Below are 15,428 nucleotides of genomic sequence, written 5' to 3'. Positions count from 1 at the left end.
TCATGGAAAAATAAGACATCCCCCTGAAAATAAGACCTAGGGCATATTTTGGCATTTCAAAAAATATAAGACAGTGCCTTATAATTGGGGAAACAGGGTATCTATCTATCATAAATCTATCAATCATCTGTCAACCCCTGAGCATGGTGGCTCAGGGTTTAGCAATCCAGCCTTTGCAGAACTAGGTCCCAGGTTTCATTCTTGGCCAGGACAGGAGTTTGCAGGTTCTCCCCATGTCTGTGTGGGTTTCTGCCCACATTCTGAAAACATGCAGTGAGGTTAATTGGCTTCCCCCTTAAATTGTCCTTAGACTGTATTAATGACATATGACATGGTAGATTGTGAGCTACTTTGAGGCACAGCTATGGACTTTGTACAGTGCTGCATAATATGATGGTGCTATAAAAATACTTAAAAATACTGTGTAATAATTGATCTATCTACATTACCTTTAATTTATTTTTTATGCAATTCAACTTGTTTAATATTATTTAACACAATCATAGAATGTTGTGCATCAAATCAATCTCTGCAATTTCAAACATACTGTAGATGTGCTGCAGCTAAAATTGATCCATACAACATGTCAGACTTCAGCTGGAATCAGCTGTGTTGTTGCAGATAATTAGCAGTAATTATCTCCATTCCCTAAGGACAGAATGCCCACTGGACCTGTCCAGCAGTGTTTTTAACAATTATTTGTCCAATCACATAAACAAGCACATGTTCTTTTAACTATTAGCACTGAAAGAAAAGGTTTCTCCTATCCCCATGGAACACTTCTATGACTATATCAGTTAGGAATGCTGTACATCCCTGTATATATATATGTGTGACACGACTATTAAACTGCAATGTCCATCTGATCACATATTCATCTTACAGATATCACAATGAGGTATGAAGTCACTGTATTTTCATGTTACTTTGCAATGATGTTATGCAGTATTGCTGGTGTCACATATTTTTTTGCTAAGCATTGCTTTAGCCCAGAAAGGCTGCATAAATAATGATATATATTTACATATATTTATATATGCTATATATAAAAATTTTCTTGCGTTTAAACATTCTTTAGAACTATATTAAGCTTCTTTGTGCTGCAGAATGCTTGGGATCCAAAATGGATTGCTAGTCGTCCAGTATGCACATGTAACCCCACTTTTCTTAGGCATCGATCTGAAGCACACGTGGTTAATCCTCATGCACCGATCTAGTTGTCCAACATTCACAACAGCATAGGGGTTCTTCAAGGCATGCAGCAGAGACACTTAGGATTTTTGGACTTTTTTGAGTTGCAGTTGAGTTGGCTGGAATCCTCTAAAACAGGGAAATAATTCTCCCGTTTTGTGTACACTTCCGGCTCAACATCCCAACTCAGGAAAATTATTCTTTGCACTTTGCACATCAGTTTAACATAACAAGGACTGTGATCATAAAGTGGATTTTACATAACACAAATTACAGAAACATGAATGAACCAAACATGTAAGGCAATAGGGAGACACACTGGTCATGCCTGTACACTTCCATTTGCACAACCCACCTCAAGAAAAATGTTTCTGTACCCTCTTAGTTTAACATAACACAAATAGAATAGTGATTGTATAGTGAGTATCACATACCAGAAAGTACAGAAACATGAAAAAAAAACATCAGTAATACAACTGCCAATGCCTGTACACTTCCGAATCATCATCCCACTTCATGAAAATTGTTCTGCCCAGTCTCAGCTCCACATAACAAGAACAATGATTGTATATTGGATTCTACATAAAACATAAAGTACAGAAACATGAAACAAACATACACGTAAGATAATAGGGAGACAAACTGCTATTGCCGTACACTTTCAAGTCCAATATCAACACCTTAGGAAAATATATTCTGTTTAACACAAGAACAGTAATTTATAGTGTTTTTTTACATGACATATTAAGTACAGAACCATGAATAAAATATACATATAAAACAGACAATAGGGAAATATACTCCCATTGCCCGCACACTTTCAGGTCCACGGCCTACCTCAGGAAGATTCTTCTGTGCACTCTCAGCTTAACATAACAATAACAATAATTTTATTTGATTGATTTAATTAAATTGATTTTACATAACACATAAAGTACAGAAACATGAAAGAAAAATACATATACGATAATACGGATACCTACTAGCATTGCCTCTACACTTTCAGATCTGAACCACACCTCAGGAAAACTGTTCTGTGCACTCTTAAAGTTAACAACAAGCACAGTGATCATAATGAGGATTTACAATTACAATACTACAAATAATACGTAAAGTACAAAAAAAAATCAATGAAACATACCTGTAATACAATTGTACATTGTCTGTACACTTTTAGGTCTATAGCCCACCTCATGTAAAGTATTCTGTGCACTCTCAGCTTAACATATTAAGAAAAATGGTGTCACATAAAATAAAAAGTACAGAAACATGAATAAAACATATTTGTAAAACAACGGGGGAGCACACCGGTACTTTCTGTCCACTTTTAGGTCCAATAATCACCTCAGGAAAACTCTTCTGTACACTCTAGTGTTAACATAACAAAGCCAGTGATCATAAGGGGATTTTACATAACACATAAAGTACAAAAACACAAATGAAGCATATATGTAATACAATTGAAAAACACAGCCATTGTCAGGTCTATAACTCTCCTCAGGTAAAGTTTTCTGTGCACTCTTAGCTTGAAAAGTAAGTACATAATAATATAATGTAATATAACATAATAAGTACAGTGATTGTATAAAAGATTTTACATAACATACATATAAGACAATATGGAGACACTGCCAATGCCTGCACATTTTCAGATCCATGACCCACGTCAGGAAAATTCTTCTGTGGATTTCTCAGCTTCACATAACAAGAAAAGTGATAGTATAATGGGTTTCACATAACATATAAAGTACAAAAACATGAATAAAACATATACATAAAACATATATGATAATAAGGAGACCACTGGCCTTACCTGTACAGTTTAACTTTACCTCATGAAAATTCTTTTGTATACTCTCTTTTCATACAACATTAGCAGTGATAAAAAAATGAATTTTACGTAACGTATAAAATACAGAAACAATGATAAAACATATCTTTAAAACAATAAAGAGACATATTGCAGCTGTCTGTCCACTTTCAGGCCTGCAGCCCATGTATATCATAATAATATTATAACAGGCCATCATTATATTACACCCCTATATGTAATTTACATAATAACACACAGAGTAATATAGAACACGCTAAAATCCAATCAATAATATTACAATATGGAGCATAGTTTGGTGCTTAGATAATGCAGGGTTGTTTATTATATGGCGGCCATTTTTGAGTCCATACTGCTAGGCCTGTATTCATTATAAAGTTCACATAAATGCAATTTATACTTTAAAAACTGCTAAAAACACCTATAGTCATTACAATACAAGATATGGAAGCTATACCAGCGAAGAAATAACGTTTTGGAAGATAAAAGTGAAGTTTGTATGGGGAGAACTTGTTGGAGAGTTTTACCTCAGAAAATTACCTCAGGAAAGTTTTTTCTGTGCACTGAGTGGACTGAACCAAATCTTCTGCACAAAAAGGGGGGGGGGGATCCATATTAGTATTAGAGTTTGGGAGAACATTCCTAAGTTATGTTAAAAGATAATAATAAAAGGATTTTTGATATGTATAAAGTCATTTAGAACCTGTTTGGAGTGTGTAAACAAAAGCAAAGACATAGAAAAGGTTGTGTTATTCCCTGTGAGTGAATTGGTACAGTTCCAGTGCCTTCCTATTCTCTATTTTACCTCACTGCAGTCCAGATATATTTGGCGAATATTCATATATACGATGGAGATCACCCAGGTTCTCCCATGATGGTCCATCTTCTCCAGTCTTAGAGAGCTTCAATAGATCAGGCCCAGAGTTTCAGTCAACAATGCTGATGCTCTCTGGCCTTTGTCGTTGACATGGCAGACTAGTATAGTAGAATGGAACATGTGATGACAAATTTAGGGAGAATTTGGGATCATGAACCTCAGTTTAACCCGGAAAGGGGATTTAAGGGTCAGGATAAGGGTGTTAGTGTTGCACTGTAGATTTGAAGCTCTTTAGGATCCAGGCCCGGAGTGTTCTGGAGAGAAGAGGTGGGTCAGGCTCTCCTGTCTTTTTCCAGGCCAGAAATTGAGAACGGCTCTGGAGCACTGGGCTAATGATAATAAAAGAGCACCTGTCTTTGAAACGGGGGGTTGAGGTGGCTCAGATGGATACACTAGCTTGTATGCTGGGAGATCCCAAAAGGTCTCCTAAACTTTAGGTCTGTGGGACTAATAGCTCTAAAGTGTGTCAGAAAAAGAAATGGTCTGAGTGCTCTAAAATTGAACTAAAGTCTGAAATACCCTTCTGCAGAGAGTGTGATTGACAGTGATCCTTTACATTAGGTACATCAGACCAACAGAAAATGGGCCACAGCACTTTGTGTGCCAGAACAGAGAAGTTTGAAATAGTTCTAACTTATATTTAGTTCTAACTTATAATAGTTCTACCTTATATTTATAATAGTTATAAAGTTCAAACATTGCAATTCTTTACTATTCGGGATAGAGAAGAATGATGACCTCTGTCAGGAGTTTACTGCTGCCTGTGTTCCCCTTATTCCCTATTAGTCTGGGTTGATAGTCACTGGGACTAAAAGTGGTAGAAACTTGTTCAGGTGACAACAGGCTCCTAAAGAAATTTACCATATATCATGTTGTGTCTCAAGGACAAGACTAAACAAGAATATACTATCTACAGTACTCTCTTCAGAAATATTTTTATAAGCTGGGTGGGAAGAAGCTGTAGGTGGGTGGTGGCCCCTCTATTGTGACCAAACTTTTTGGTAACCACCTTAAAACAGCTGGTAAGAAACTGAAATTTGTGTCGGGTGGTGCCCCCAGCTAAAAGGGGCCAGGGAGAACACTGTATTTATATGTTACTATACTTTGTACTTAAGTTTGGTCCAACGGTTTCTATCCTGAACCCAAAAACACATAAAGCTACGTAAGGAAAAAAAAATCAAAAACAAAAAACAATCAATGCGAGATAGAAAATCCATAAAAGAACATTGAGCCAATTATAAGCATCATTTAAGGAAATTTTGAACTATTTCTTTTTTTTTCTTTACATAGTAGAATGAAACTTTATATATGTATATCACAAGGTACGATTCTTGGTATGCTGGTCTACAACATATAGCTGAAAGTAGGGCCCCTTCAAGGGTTTACAAAAAAACTATTTCCTGAATCTGACCAACACGTCTTTTCACCACAGAAAATCCTCAGTCTTTTAGATTGAATAACACCCAGCGCCATTTAAACTTGAAAACTGAAGACAAATTTGAAGTGCTAATGGTCTTTGCCCTCACCCATTACTATTACAGGACTTTGCTTTCACATTTTATATTCACATTGGGTCCTTTTTTTTTTTTTTTTGATGATCAGAGATCCTCATTAGTCCTTGCTGTCAGAATGAGATCAAACGCAAAGCTTAAGACAGGATTGTGGTCTACAGGTCAAAAACTAGAATTAAAAAAAATAAAGCAAATCACAAAACGTGGTTAAACAATAAAGACAGCACAGAAATGGTGAAAATTAGATGGGTAACAAAGACAAAAAGAAAACTCTGAATTACAAAAAATCCCCAGCATGCTACCAGCTAGTCAGCAGAAATACAATGTCCAAACTGTTTCAACAATTCTTTGTTGTTTTTATACATTGGCAAAATGTAGACATCTATGTTGGCATCTAGATGCTACCAAAATGCCCCACCCAGGCCCCTCTGTAAAGTGTGATCACTATTTCTAAAAGAGCTTCTTACTTACTTACTATGTATGATAATTAATAAATTAAACACTGTTGAACCTTGGAGGATAACTCTTTTTTGGAGAAGAGGCACACAAGGAGCTCAGAACAGCTTAGTGGCACCTGAAGACCCCCATTGCATCTCTGCATTTGCCTGTCTCTTTCTGCAATAATCACCTGCCAGATCCTTTATTAGGAATTTAATTTTACACTTTAGCTATTGCGATGTGGAAATACCGGGTAGTGGAAGGGTATTTTTGCATCCTAGACGTCAGCCAAAAAAAATTTAATGCTATATACATAGTGAGTCATTTACGCACGATTTGCCAAGGCATGGTCCACTGTCACCATCAACAAACCCAGGTGATAGCAGTTGTTTTTTAATAATAATTTTTTAACACACAAGACTTTACTTTAGCAAACTAAACCTCATTTAGTTAAGGTTTAAGTTCAAACTGAAGCATATTCGGTTCGATTTTATAAACAAAACAAACTGAAAATGACTTTATTGAATAAAACCATGTTCTTTTGTGTTTCAGACTGATGACTCTCTTCCAGAAGGCCTTCTTGCATCTTATTTTATATAACTTCTCTCCAACATACACATATTATTGCACTGGACAAAGCTGCTCCCTGAAAACACAAGATATGGTTGGAATATCTGAGAGAGGGGATGTCATCATTGGTGTGATATTAAATGTTAATATTGCCCATAAATACCCCCAGATATTATTCAACCAGAGACCAGGACCAATCATCTGCAAAAAGTAAGAACTTCAGTAATTGATAAAAATATGTGGTAAATATTTAGCAACATATAAAATCACAGTTTTGTCTTTTTAGTATTCTCCTGGATAAATATTTACAACTTCAGATCTTAATACACACAGTACGAGAGATAAACGCTGATCCCAGAATCCTTCCAAACATCACGTTGGGTTTCCGTTTTTACGATTCCTGCCGGGCCCTTCAGAAGGAGTTGGAGGGTACATTGTGGATGTTGTCTGGGCACACCAAAGCCATACCCAACTTCCAGTGTCAGCAGAAGGAACGTCTGGCTGCCATATTTGGACACTCATCCTCTACCTACTCCATCCTCTTGGCTCACATACTAGGCCTGAGCAGGTATCCGCAAGTATGTTGCATGACTTTTTCAGAACAGATTCTTTTTTGTGAAGACCTTAAATAATGTATGGATTGGAAGAATATGTGTCATGGGTGCTATTTAAACAGGACCAAAGGACAGTGGTCACTTGTTCCAGCTTCCATGTTTTTAAATGATACCCAGACTCAGTAGACTCGGGACCAATTGGCTTTCAATGCTTGGACTGTTGGCTTTGAGATGGGGTCCAACATTAAGTCCAGGAGCTGTTTTTCTAAATGGTATTCTGATATAGTAGACTCAGGGTCAATTGGCTTCCAGTGCTTGGACTTCTGGCTTTCAGGTAAGCTCCAACACTAAGTCCATGAGTTGAAATGATCAGCTTCTGGGCATCCAATCTTCCCCATATCATTTCATGGAGCACAAAAGTTGGTTGTGGACACATGGGAGTTTAAAGTAAGAGGCAAAAATAATATGAATGAACTCCAGCTAATACTTTTTAAACAACTACAACATTGGAACAGCTGTAGAGTGGGAAGTAGTGGTCTATCCATTAGGGTGGTCTATCGGAAGAGTTCCTCCAATTCGAAAGCATTATGAGGTTGGATGAATGTATAAGTATAGGTCTGATGCCTCAATAGGCAGTAGGTTAAACTCCACTGAGAGGCCGTTACTACTTTCACAGAGAGCAACGATGCCACTTGGTGGCAGAAAATCAGCCTTTTCTACTCAGATTGCAGCTGCTTTAGGAAGAAAATATAGAGATAAAATACTTTTTGACCTGATGAACCTGGAAAGTACTTGGTAATTTTTTTGTTAAATTGGACCTAAAGTTATTATTAAATATATTATTAATATAATATATATAGTTTTGCTACTTACTAACCGTAGTAATCTTTGCACAACAGATCAGCCATGCTTCCACCAGTTACCTTCTGAGCGACAGAACACGATTTCCATCTTTTTTTCGGACAGTGCCTAGCGATGTATTTCAGTCACAAGGACTGGCCCAGCTGGTGTTGCATTTTGGGTGGACGTGGGTGGGTATCATTGCTGATGACAATGACTATGGATTTTATGGTGCCAAAGTCCTTCAACAAAATATCCTTAAATCTGGAGTATGTGTGGAGTTCACTGTTTATTTTCAGAACAGCCGTACAGATTATAACATCCCTCAAATAATTCAGACTGTCAAGAAATCCACATCCAAAGTTGTAATAATATTCGCAACTGAGGCATCACTGATTTTTTTATTCAATGAACTAAATATGCAAAATATACCAGGGAAGACTTGGGTGGCTAGCGAAGCATGGTCTACATCTTCCTTCTTACTGAATGAAAGATACTGGAATCATCTCGTAGGTACCGTAGGCTTTGCCTTTCATAGTGACTATGTCCCAGGGTTTCAAGAATTTGTTGACGGAATCAGGTTCTCCAAAGAACCAGTATACCCATGGGACATTATGTACTTAGAGGAAAATATTGGATGTGCATTTCAAGAATTTCAAAACTTGACAATTCAGAGTGAAAGGCCAGCAAAGGCCTGTACAGTAGAATATAAAATGGAAGATTTCAGAGTTGGTTTAAAAAATGTAACAAGCCTAAGACACGTGTACTCCCTCTATATTGCCCTGAAGGTTATAGCCCAGGCTTTACATGATCTTTCCACATGCAGAAGAGGAAATGGACCATTTGTCAATCAAAGCTGTACAGAAACTTGGAACTTCAAACCATGGCAGGTAGGTCACAAAAAACAATGATAATAAACTTTTAAGTCATGAATACTTGAGAGGATACTGACTTCAATGTATTAGATGGTGGAGCTTTTCATTGAGATCTGACCTGTGAAGATGCGTGTTGGTAATTTTGCAATAATCTGTAGGTTTGATTCAAACCTTCTTTGTAAGTTTAGTGGATCGTTATGTTGGTACAGGGTGTTTGACAAGTATATTCCTTCTGCTTTAAGTCGAGAATCTTCTGCAATGAGGCCAATGACTGCAGAAAGATTCCGGGAAATTGGTTTGGCAATCTGCGGTTGCCATTTTACTAATTTATTACAGGATCTGGGTGGGCCTTTCTATCCCACTGCTGTACAAACTGGGATTTCAGACTGGTCTGACATGTATGTCTGGGGTGTCAGGTAATGGGTGGGCTTGTTTTAGTGGAAGCAGTAAAGATGAAGGAAGCAGGACTGAGCAACACATGTTGTTTGGAATAAAGACTGTGAAGCTGCAACACTTGCTACCTGCAAGTACCAGGTCCAATCCTGCTGTAGGTGCTTAAGGGGCATGACTTTGGTGACCATCTTATTGCTGACATAGGCTATTTTTGTTTTGCTGGACTAAACTCTGTATGTTAAAATATACTGAAGTGAAGCTGTGTTTGAGTTAAGTTTGTCCCCTCATAAATGGACTTTGCCAACATGCCTCAGTGTCCTGAGATGTGCTGATCCCTCTAATCTCACATCTGTTTCAATTTATTGATTAGCTTTAAATCTTATACATTTTATCATAGTTATTCTCTGACATAGATGAACCTTGGTTTGATGAAGCCATATATCTGCCGAACATGTCACAAATCAATACCATCTGTAACTTCTGTTGGTTATATGTTATAACCTTTAAACCAAATAAATGTAGATCTGTTGCTTTTCATCTCACTTTGTACTATACAGTTAATGTTGATATGCGTTTTGTTTATCTTTCAATACGTGAAAAAAAAATATTTTTATGAAAAAAACAAATTATGTGATTACGTTTTATAAACTACAGTGGGAGACCTTTCATAATCCTAGTGAAGTAATTGAGTATTAGGAATATTCTGAAAATGGTCTTCTTTTAGGAGTAATACAAAATCCTCTTTACATGATAACAAACTTATGTTTGCTGTAATTTGAATGAATGTTATTTGATCACTACAGGTAAGCAAACAGAAAAAGATTAACATGGGATTCAGCAGAATTGTTCCATCTTGGCAGATACAGATATTGTCAAATCTATGGCTGTTCTTGACAAACATTTTCCAGTGGTGATAATTAGTTTTCTAGGCTCATCATATTGCCATGCTAATCCAGTCTCATTTTCTTGAACCTACCTTCCAATTCCTATATCCAAAAAGAATAATACTCTTTGTACTGAGTCTAGCTATGGTGTAGGTTTTATCATGTGAGTGGTGGGCCCTTAAACAAAAAGACAATTCTAGATCTCCTTCAAATTCCATTTATCTCTTTTCTTTTTTAGATGCTATACTACACAAAGAATGTCCGGGTCAACCTGAGCAGCAACATTGAACTGTTCTTTGATGAAAATGGAAATCCTCCTCCCGTGTATGATATTGTTAACTGGCAAAAAGACAAGGATGGAGCTATGAAACAGATCAAAGTAGGAAGTTATCGAAGAATATCTGTTGACAAGCACACACTGGTAATCAATACTAGTGTTTTGCAATGGTCTTCAGGCAGTCCAGTGGTAAGATGATCATCTTACAATACAAATACATTAAAAATGTGTAAAATAAGCATAAAGTCTGAGCTTACGCTGGGTTGTGCTGGTAGTTGAATGTTATTATTTCAATAATGATTGTCTTTTATCTCATTACTCTAAACCAACCTTTTTCATCCTCATCCCAATATAAAGTTGGACATTTTTTGTGTCCCTATGTCTTTCTACAAGTGATCCATCCATTTTTGGCTGATTACACTGCCTTTGCTATAGAAAAATCCCAAGTAGATGTGCCAAACTAGAGAACTCAACTTATACCACCTATTTCCTTTCCATATGAATACATTGATTTTCGTTTCCAGGCCATCATTGCAGCTGCATTGACTCTCAATATCCTGCCCATTTACTATTCCAGGTTTGCTGGATCACCTAGGTTCTACCATATCTATCTTCTATCCTCTCCTGTCTTGGGAGGTTAACTAAATAAGGCCCAATGAAGGGTTTAGAAGGGGCATACAACATACAAAAATAATAATCTTAGGCAACTTACTAAAAGCAAATTTTTAATACATGATCATGGTATAAAATGGAGAAGTAAGAAGAAAATGCTTCATATGGAGAGATAAGGAATTGGATGATTGTGGCAAAACTTGGGCCATACGTATACAATTTCCTATTTCTAAAGAAGTGGCATGGCTGCACAACAGCCATACTGTGTCAACCTGTCAAAGTCAAATGACCAGATATCTTCCAAATATGCAGCTCACTCTGCTCCATTCAGCTCAAGAAACTCTTTGGAGCTTGACAACTTGCACCCTGTGGCCTTGTTTTCAAGAGTTGTTTTGCTTTTTTTCTATATTCTATTCTATATATATATTCTATATATATTACTAGAATTTTAGGTTGTGTCCGAAGTCCTCCATAACTATCGCAATGTGCCACCTAGGTAGCCAAGTACTTCTCTACCTTATAGAAGGCTTCCGCTTAGAGTCCTCTATCCTTCATTACATAGTGGTACTAGTTAACATACAGCATTCAATGCATTATACTGCATGTAAATAGTTCATTTTATTTCATTACACATATAAAAATGCTGACCGGACACCATATTGAGGAACATACTTTTGATTAAATGATGTTTTTATTTGAATAATAAATCCTTATTTATATTTATTAGATAGGTTTCTTTATTTTTACCCTGTAGTGTTGACTATTTTGATTATTTACATAAAATTATGTTTTTTGGAATCTAAAAAACAATATACCTGTATATAATTTTATACTTCTGTCTTTTATTTCTAAACTGATTATTCCCATGCTTCCTTCTACCCAGTACATATACATGAACCTGTATTTTAGCTCTGATATGAAGCTTCCCCTCATTTTGTTCATGCTATTGTAATTTGAATGTCAAAAATGAGCGCCCATCTTTACCTAATCCTTTTTTGCTACTGATTTTTGATGAAAATGAAAGTGCAATAATTAGTTGATTTTATTTTACACTTTATTTAAATTTATATGAGGCTTTGACTATTGGTGAAGCTCAGTTTAAGCATTAAGCTCAGTTTCATATGTATTTTGTTTAAAAAATATCTGTTGTTTAGAGAGTTGAATTTGAAAATGACATACAGCAATATCCTGCTCTCACCAGTAGTTTCGCAATTGATGTTGCACTATTTAACTTTGCTCTCATATGCAACTCATATGCAAAAATATTTTTAAAAGTATTATTTAAAAAATACAATAAATATAAAATACCTATAATAAATTTACAAAACATTGGATGTACATTAAAAAAATTTAAAATCCACCCTTTTCTTCTTTCTTAGGTTCCGGATTCAGTCTGCACTGAAAGGTGTCCATTTGGCTTCAGAACAACTTCAATAAAAGGGAGACCAAGCTGTTGCTACCATTGTACCCCATGTTCAGAAGGAGAATTTTCCAATAAAACCAGTGAGTGGGCAAAAAATGCAGTGTATGGGCAAAATATGGCTAAATTTGGATAAATATGGATAAATTTGAACCCTGAATATGCTCTGTGTCTTCTTGTTCATTTATAATACTTTACAAATGTTCTTTTGACTGAATGGGAGTAGAAACTTTAACAGCCACACGGGAATAGGACCAAACCCATACTAATGCCAACTTTTTTTTACAATGGTCAGCTGTCCATGACTTTATGGCCAAATGACATATAAAGCTTAAAGCAGAACTATCACCAAAGTTTCCCTTTATATAAAAATAGCCATTTTCTATATAGTAAAAATAGTAACGCGCCCTTCCCTTTCTGCCTTAACCTCCTGGAAAACATATGTCACATATCCCAGAAGGTTTCTGGCTGCTCCTTTCATGAGCATGCACAGAAGGGGCTTTTTCCTGCAATGTGAAAAAGTTATGATCTCATGTGTGAGCAATGAGATTGGCATTTTTTTATTCCATTTACAGCAGGCTATGTCACCTGATCTCGGGTCTGCCACAGATCGGGTGAGGTAACCAAAAGAAGATGGCGGCATCCATTGCCTCCTCTATGCCAGAATGAGGGATGATTCCAGGACAGCCCTGGACCAAATCAAGACAGCTTTAAAAAGATCAAGGGCTCTGCAGATGTATAGGCGTATTTTTTTTTTTTCTTAGCAATAGTTTCACTTTAATAGAACGCTGTGTTTTGTAGACATGTGCGTTTTTACATATGTATTACATTTTCTTTTTTTTTTTTTTAGATTCCGCAGAATGCTTCAAATGCCCATGGAATGAAAAGCCAAGTCCGAAAAAAGAAAAATGCCTGCCAAAACCAGTTGAATATCTCAAGTTTGAAGAGCCTTTGGGTGTCACATTAACATGTACCAGTGTCACATCATCTTTTGTCCCCTTAGCCATTTTATGCCTTTTTATTCATTATAAAGCCACTCCCGTAGTCCGTGCCAACAATTATAACATCAGTTGTCTGCTTCTGATCTGCCTTTCCCTTTGCTTCTTATGCACCTTGGCCTTCCTTGGTGATCCTCAACGTCAGAAGTGTCTTCTACGTCAAGTAGCCTTTGGGATGGCTTTTGCCCTTTGTATTTCCTGTATACTGGCCAAAACCATGATGGTTACGATTGCATTTCGAGCCACCAAACCAAACAGCAGCTTTAGAAAATGGTCAAGTCCACGCGTTGCCTATAAAGTAATCAGTTTGGGAACTTTTTTACAGTCTGTTATTTGTAACTTTTGGCTTTTAATCTTTCCACCATACCCCCAATACAACAATAACATCAACCCCGAAATTCTTATCCTTGAATGCAGTAGGGGATCATCAGTTGCATTTTGGTGTACTTTGGGTTATCTTACTATTTTGGCTATAATCAGTTTCCTATTTGCTTTTTTGGCTAGACAGCTTCCGGATAGCTTTAATGAAGCAAAATATATCACCTTCAGCATGCTGGCTTTCCTCAGTGTTTGGATGACCTTCATACCGGCCCACCTTTCCAATAGCACCAAGTACACAGTGGCCACAGAAGTTTTTGCAATTCTATCTTCTACCTGGGCTATGCTGGGTTGCATGTTTGTTCCAAAATGCTATATTATTTTACTCCGTCCTAATATAAACTCCAAAAAACACCTCATTAAGAGATCCCGCAACAGCAAATAAAATGCAAACGTTGGTATATTTATATTGTTCATCCACATGTATATTATTCAGATTTGTGGAATACGTCTAATTTTAACAGTATTAACTATGACAATAAAACAATATTCTTATTATATATTCATTTTTTGTGTTGTTTTGTTGCTAACTTTTTTAAAATAATAACACAACGAAAACATGAGACTAATAGAGGAATATGGTTTTTTGGTTGTTAGTAAAAGAATTTTCAAAGAATTCTGTGCACATAGTCAGATATCTCTCAATTTATATATCAAGTACATCAAGTCCATACGTGATATGGAATAAAGCCTATAATTATATCTAGGATACCATGGTGTTTTACTTAGGAGCTGCCAGGATTGAACGGGGGCATCTGTTTGGAGAGAAAATGAAGATAGGGAGCAAAATAGAAAAAAAGAAGTGACTAGGGGTAAGTCCCCCCCCAAAAAAAAGAAATAAAAGGGGGTGAGGCCCTGATGGCAATAAATATAGATTCTAAAGATGAACTTAAAGTGGCAGGGGTGGGTTGGCAAATTTTTTACCCCGGGGGCCAAAATGAGTTTAAAAATTTGAGAGATGGGCCGGGCGAGTATCAGATGGATGGAGAGTGTTTGTATGAACTATAAATTATCTAAAGTAAAAGAAAACATACTTTCAAATTTTGATCAATTTCAGTAGGAGCAGTGTTGTTGGTCAACCTTTTTTGGTCAGTGAACAATTTTGTAACAATATTTATTGGGCCAGAATAAAAAAAAACAATGGACCATAGTTTCCCCATGCCTGAATTAAAGACCTGATTTATTATAGCTCTCCAAGGCTGGAAATTACTTTTAGGAAATCCATTCCAGGTTTCCTGGGTCACCCAGCTTCACTAAAGAAAGTGTATCTTATCCAGCCTTGGAGAGCTTTAATAAGTCAGGCACAAAGTCTCAAGTCTTCACCCAATACCCAATAAAGACAATTCCAAGTACCTGAAAGAAAAGGGCAAACAAATGCATGGAGGACATGAAAGCATTCAAGACAGAATAAGCAACTTATTACATTTTTATACGTTATATAACAATATTTTTCTTTTGATTCTTTTAATAATTTATATTTTTAATAGTTTACATTAAAACAATTGCAACATTTTAATACAAATTTTGATTTCTTCTGGGAATAACTTTAAAATATTAATAAAATAAGAAAAAAAAATCATTATAAAAAGTGATCAATAAAACCATCAAAACAAAAGTGAAAAAATGTGATCTATAAATAGGTTTTCTGTAACATTTCTTATTGTTCCCTGAGGCATCACTTGAACTGGCGTGATTAAAGTTCATCTGGGACTGAAGATTACTTCTTTACATATATATTAAAGGGATTCAAAGCAACTGTCTTATCCGGACCAAGCAAGG

The 15,428-nt window shown here is 36.2% G+C and overlaps 1 protein-coding gene across 1 annotated transcript; it reads left to right on the top strand.

Annotated features, from left to right (window-relative positions):
* Positions 1–6,086: 6,086 nt before the first annotated feature.
* On the top strand, positions 6,087–14,110 carry LOC140322296 (extracellular calcium-sensing receptor-like). Its single transcript, XM_072398876.1, has 6 exons — positions 6,087–6,112; positions 6,705–6,996; positions 7,872–8,702; positions 10,203–10,430; positions 12,233–12,356; positions 13,124–14,110. Exons 1-6 carry the CDS (start codon positions 6,087–6,089, stop codon positions 14,032–14,034), a joined length of 2,412 nt encoding a protein of 803 aa, XP_072254977.1. The 3' UTR covers positions 14,035–14,110.
* The last annotated feature ends 1,318 nt before the right edge of the window (positions 14,111–15,428 follow it).

Source organism: Pyxicephalus adspersus, chromosome 2 (assembly GCF_032062135.1).
Source record: "Pyxicephalus adspersus chromosome 2, UCB_Pads_2.0, whole genome shotgun sequence".
NCBI classification, from domain to species: Eukaryota; Metazoa; Chordata; class Amphibia; order Anura; family Pyxicephalidae; genus Pyxicephalus; species Pyxicephalus adspersus.
Note: the sequence above shows the minus strand (reverse complement) of the source record. Positions and strands in the feature narration are given on the sequence as shown.

Excerpts from the sequence above, each read along its gene's own strand:
- LOC140322296 (XM_072398876.1), top strand. The coding sequence starts at position 6,087 with ATGTGGAAATACCGGGTAGTGGAAGG. Across the intron at positions 8,703-10,202 it reads GGAACTTCAAACCATGGCAG|ATGCTATACTACACAAAGAA; the intron begins GTAGGTCACAAA and ends TTTCTTTTTTAG. Across the intron at positions 12,357-13,123 it reads AGAATTTTCCAATAAAACCA|ATTCCGCAGAATGCTTCAAA; the intron begins GTGAGTGGGCAA and ends TTTTTTTTTTAG.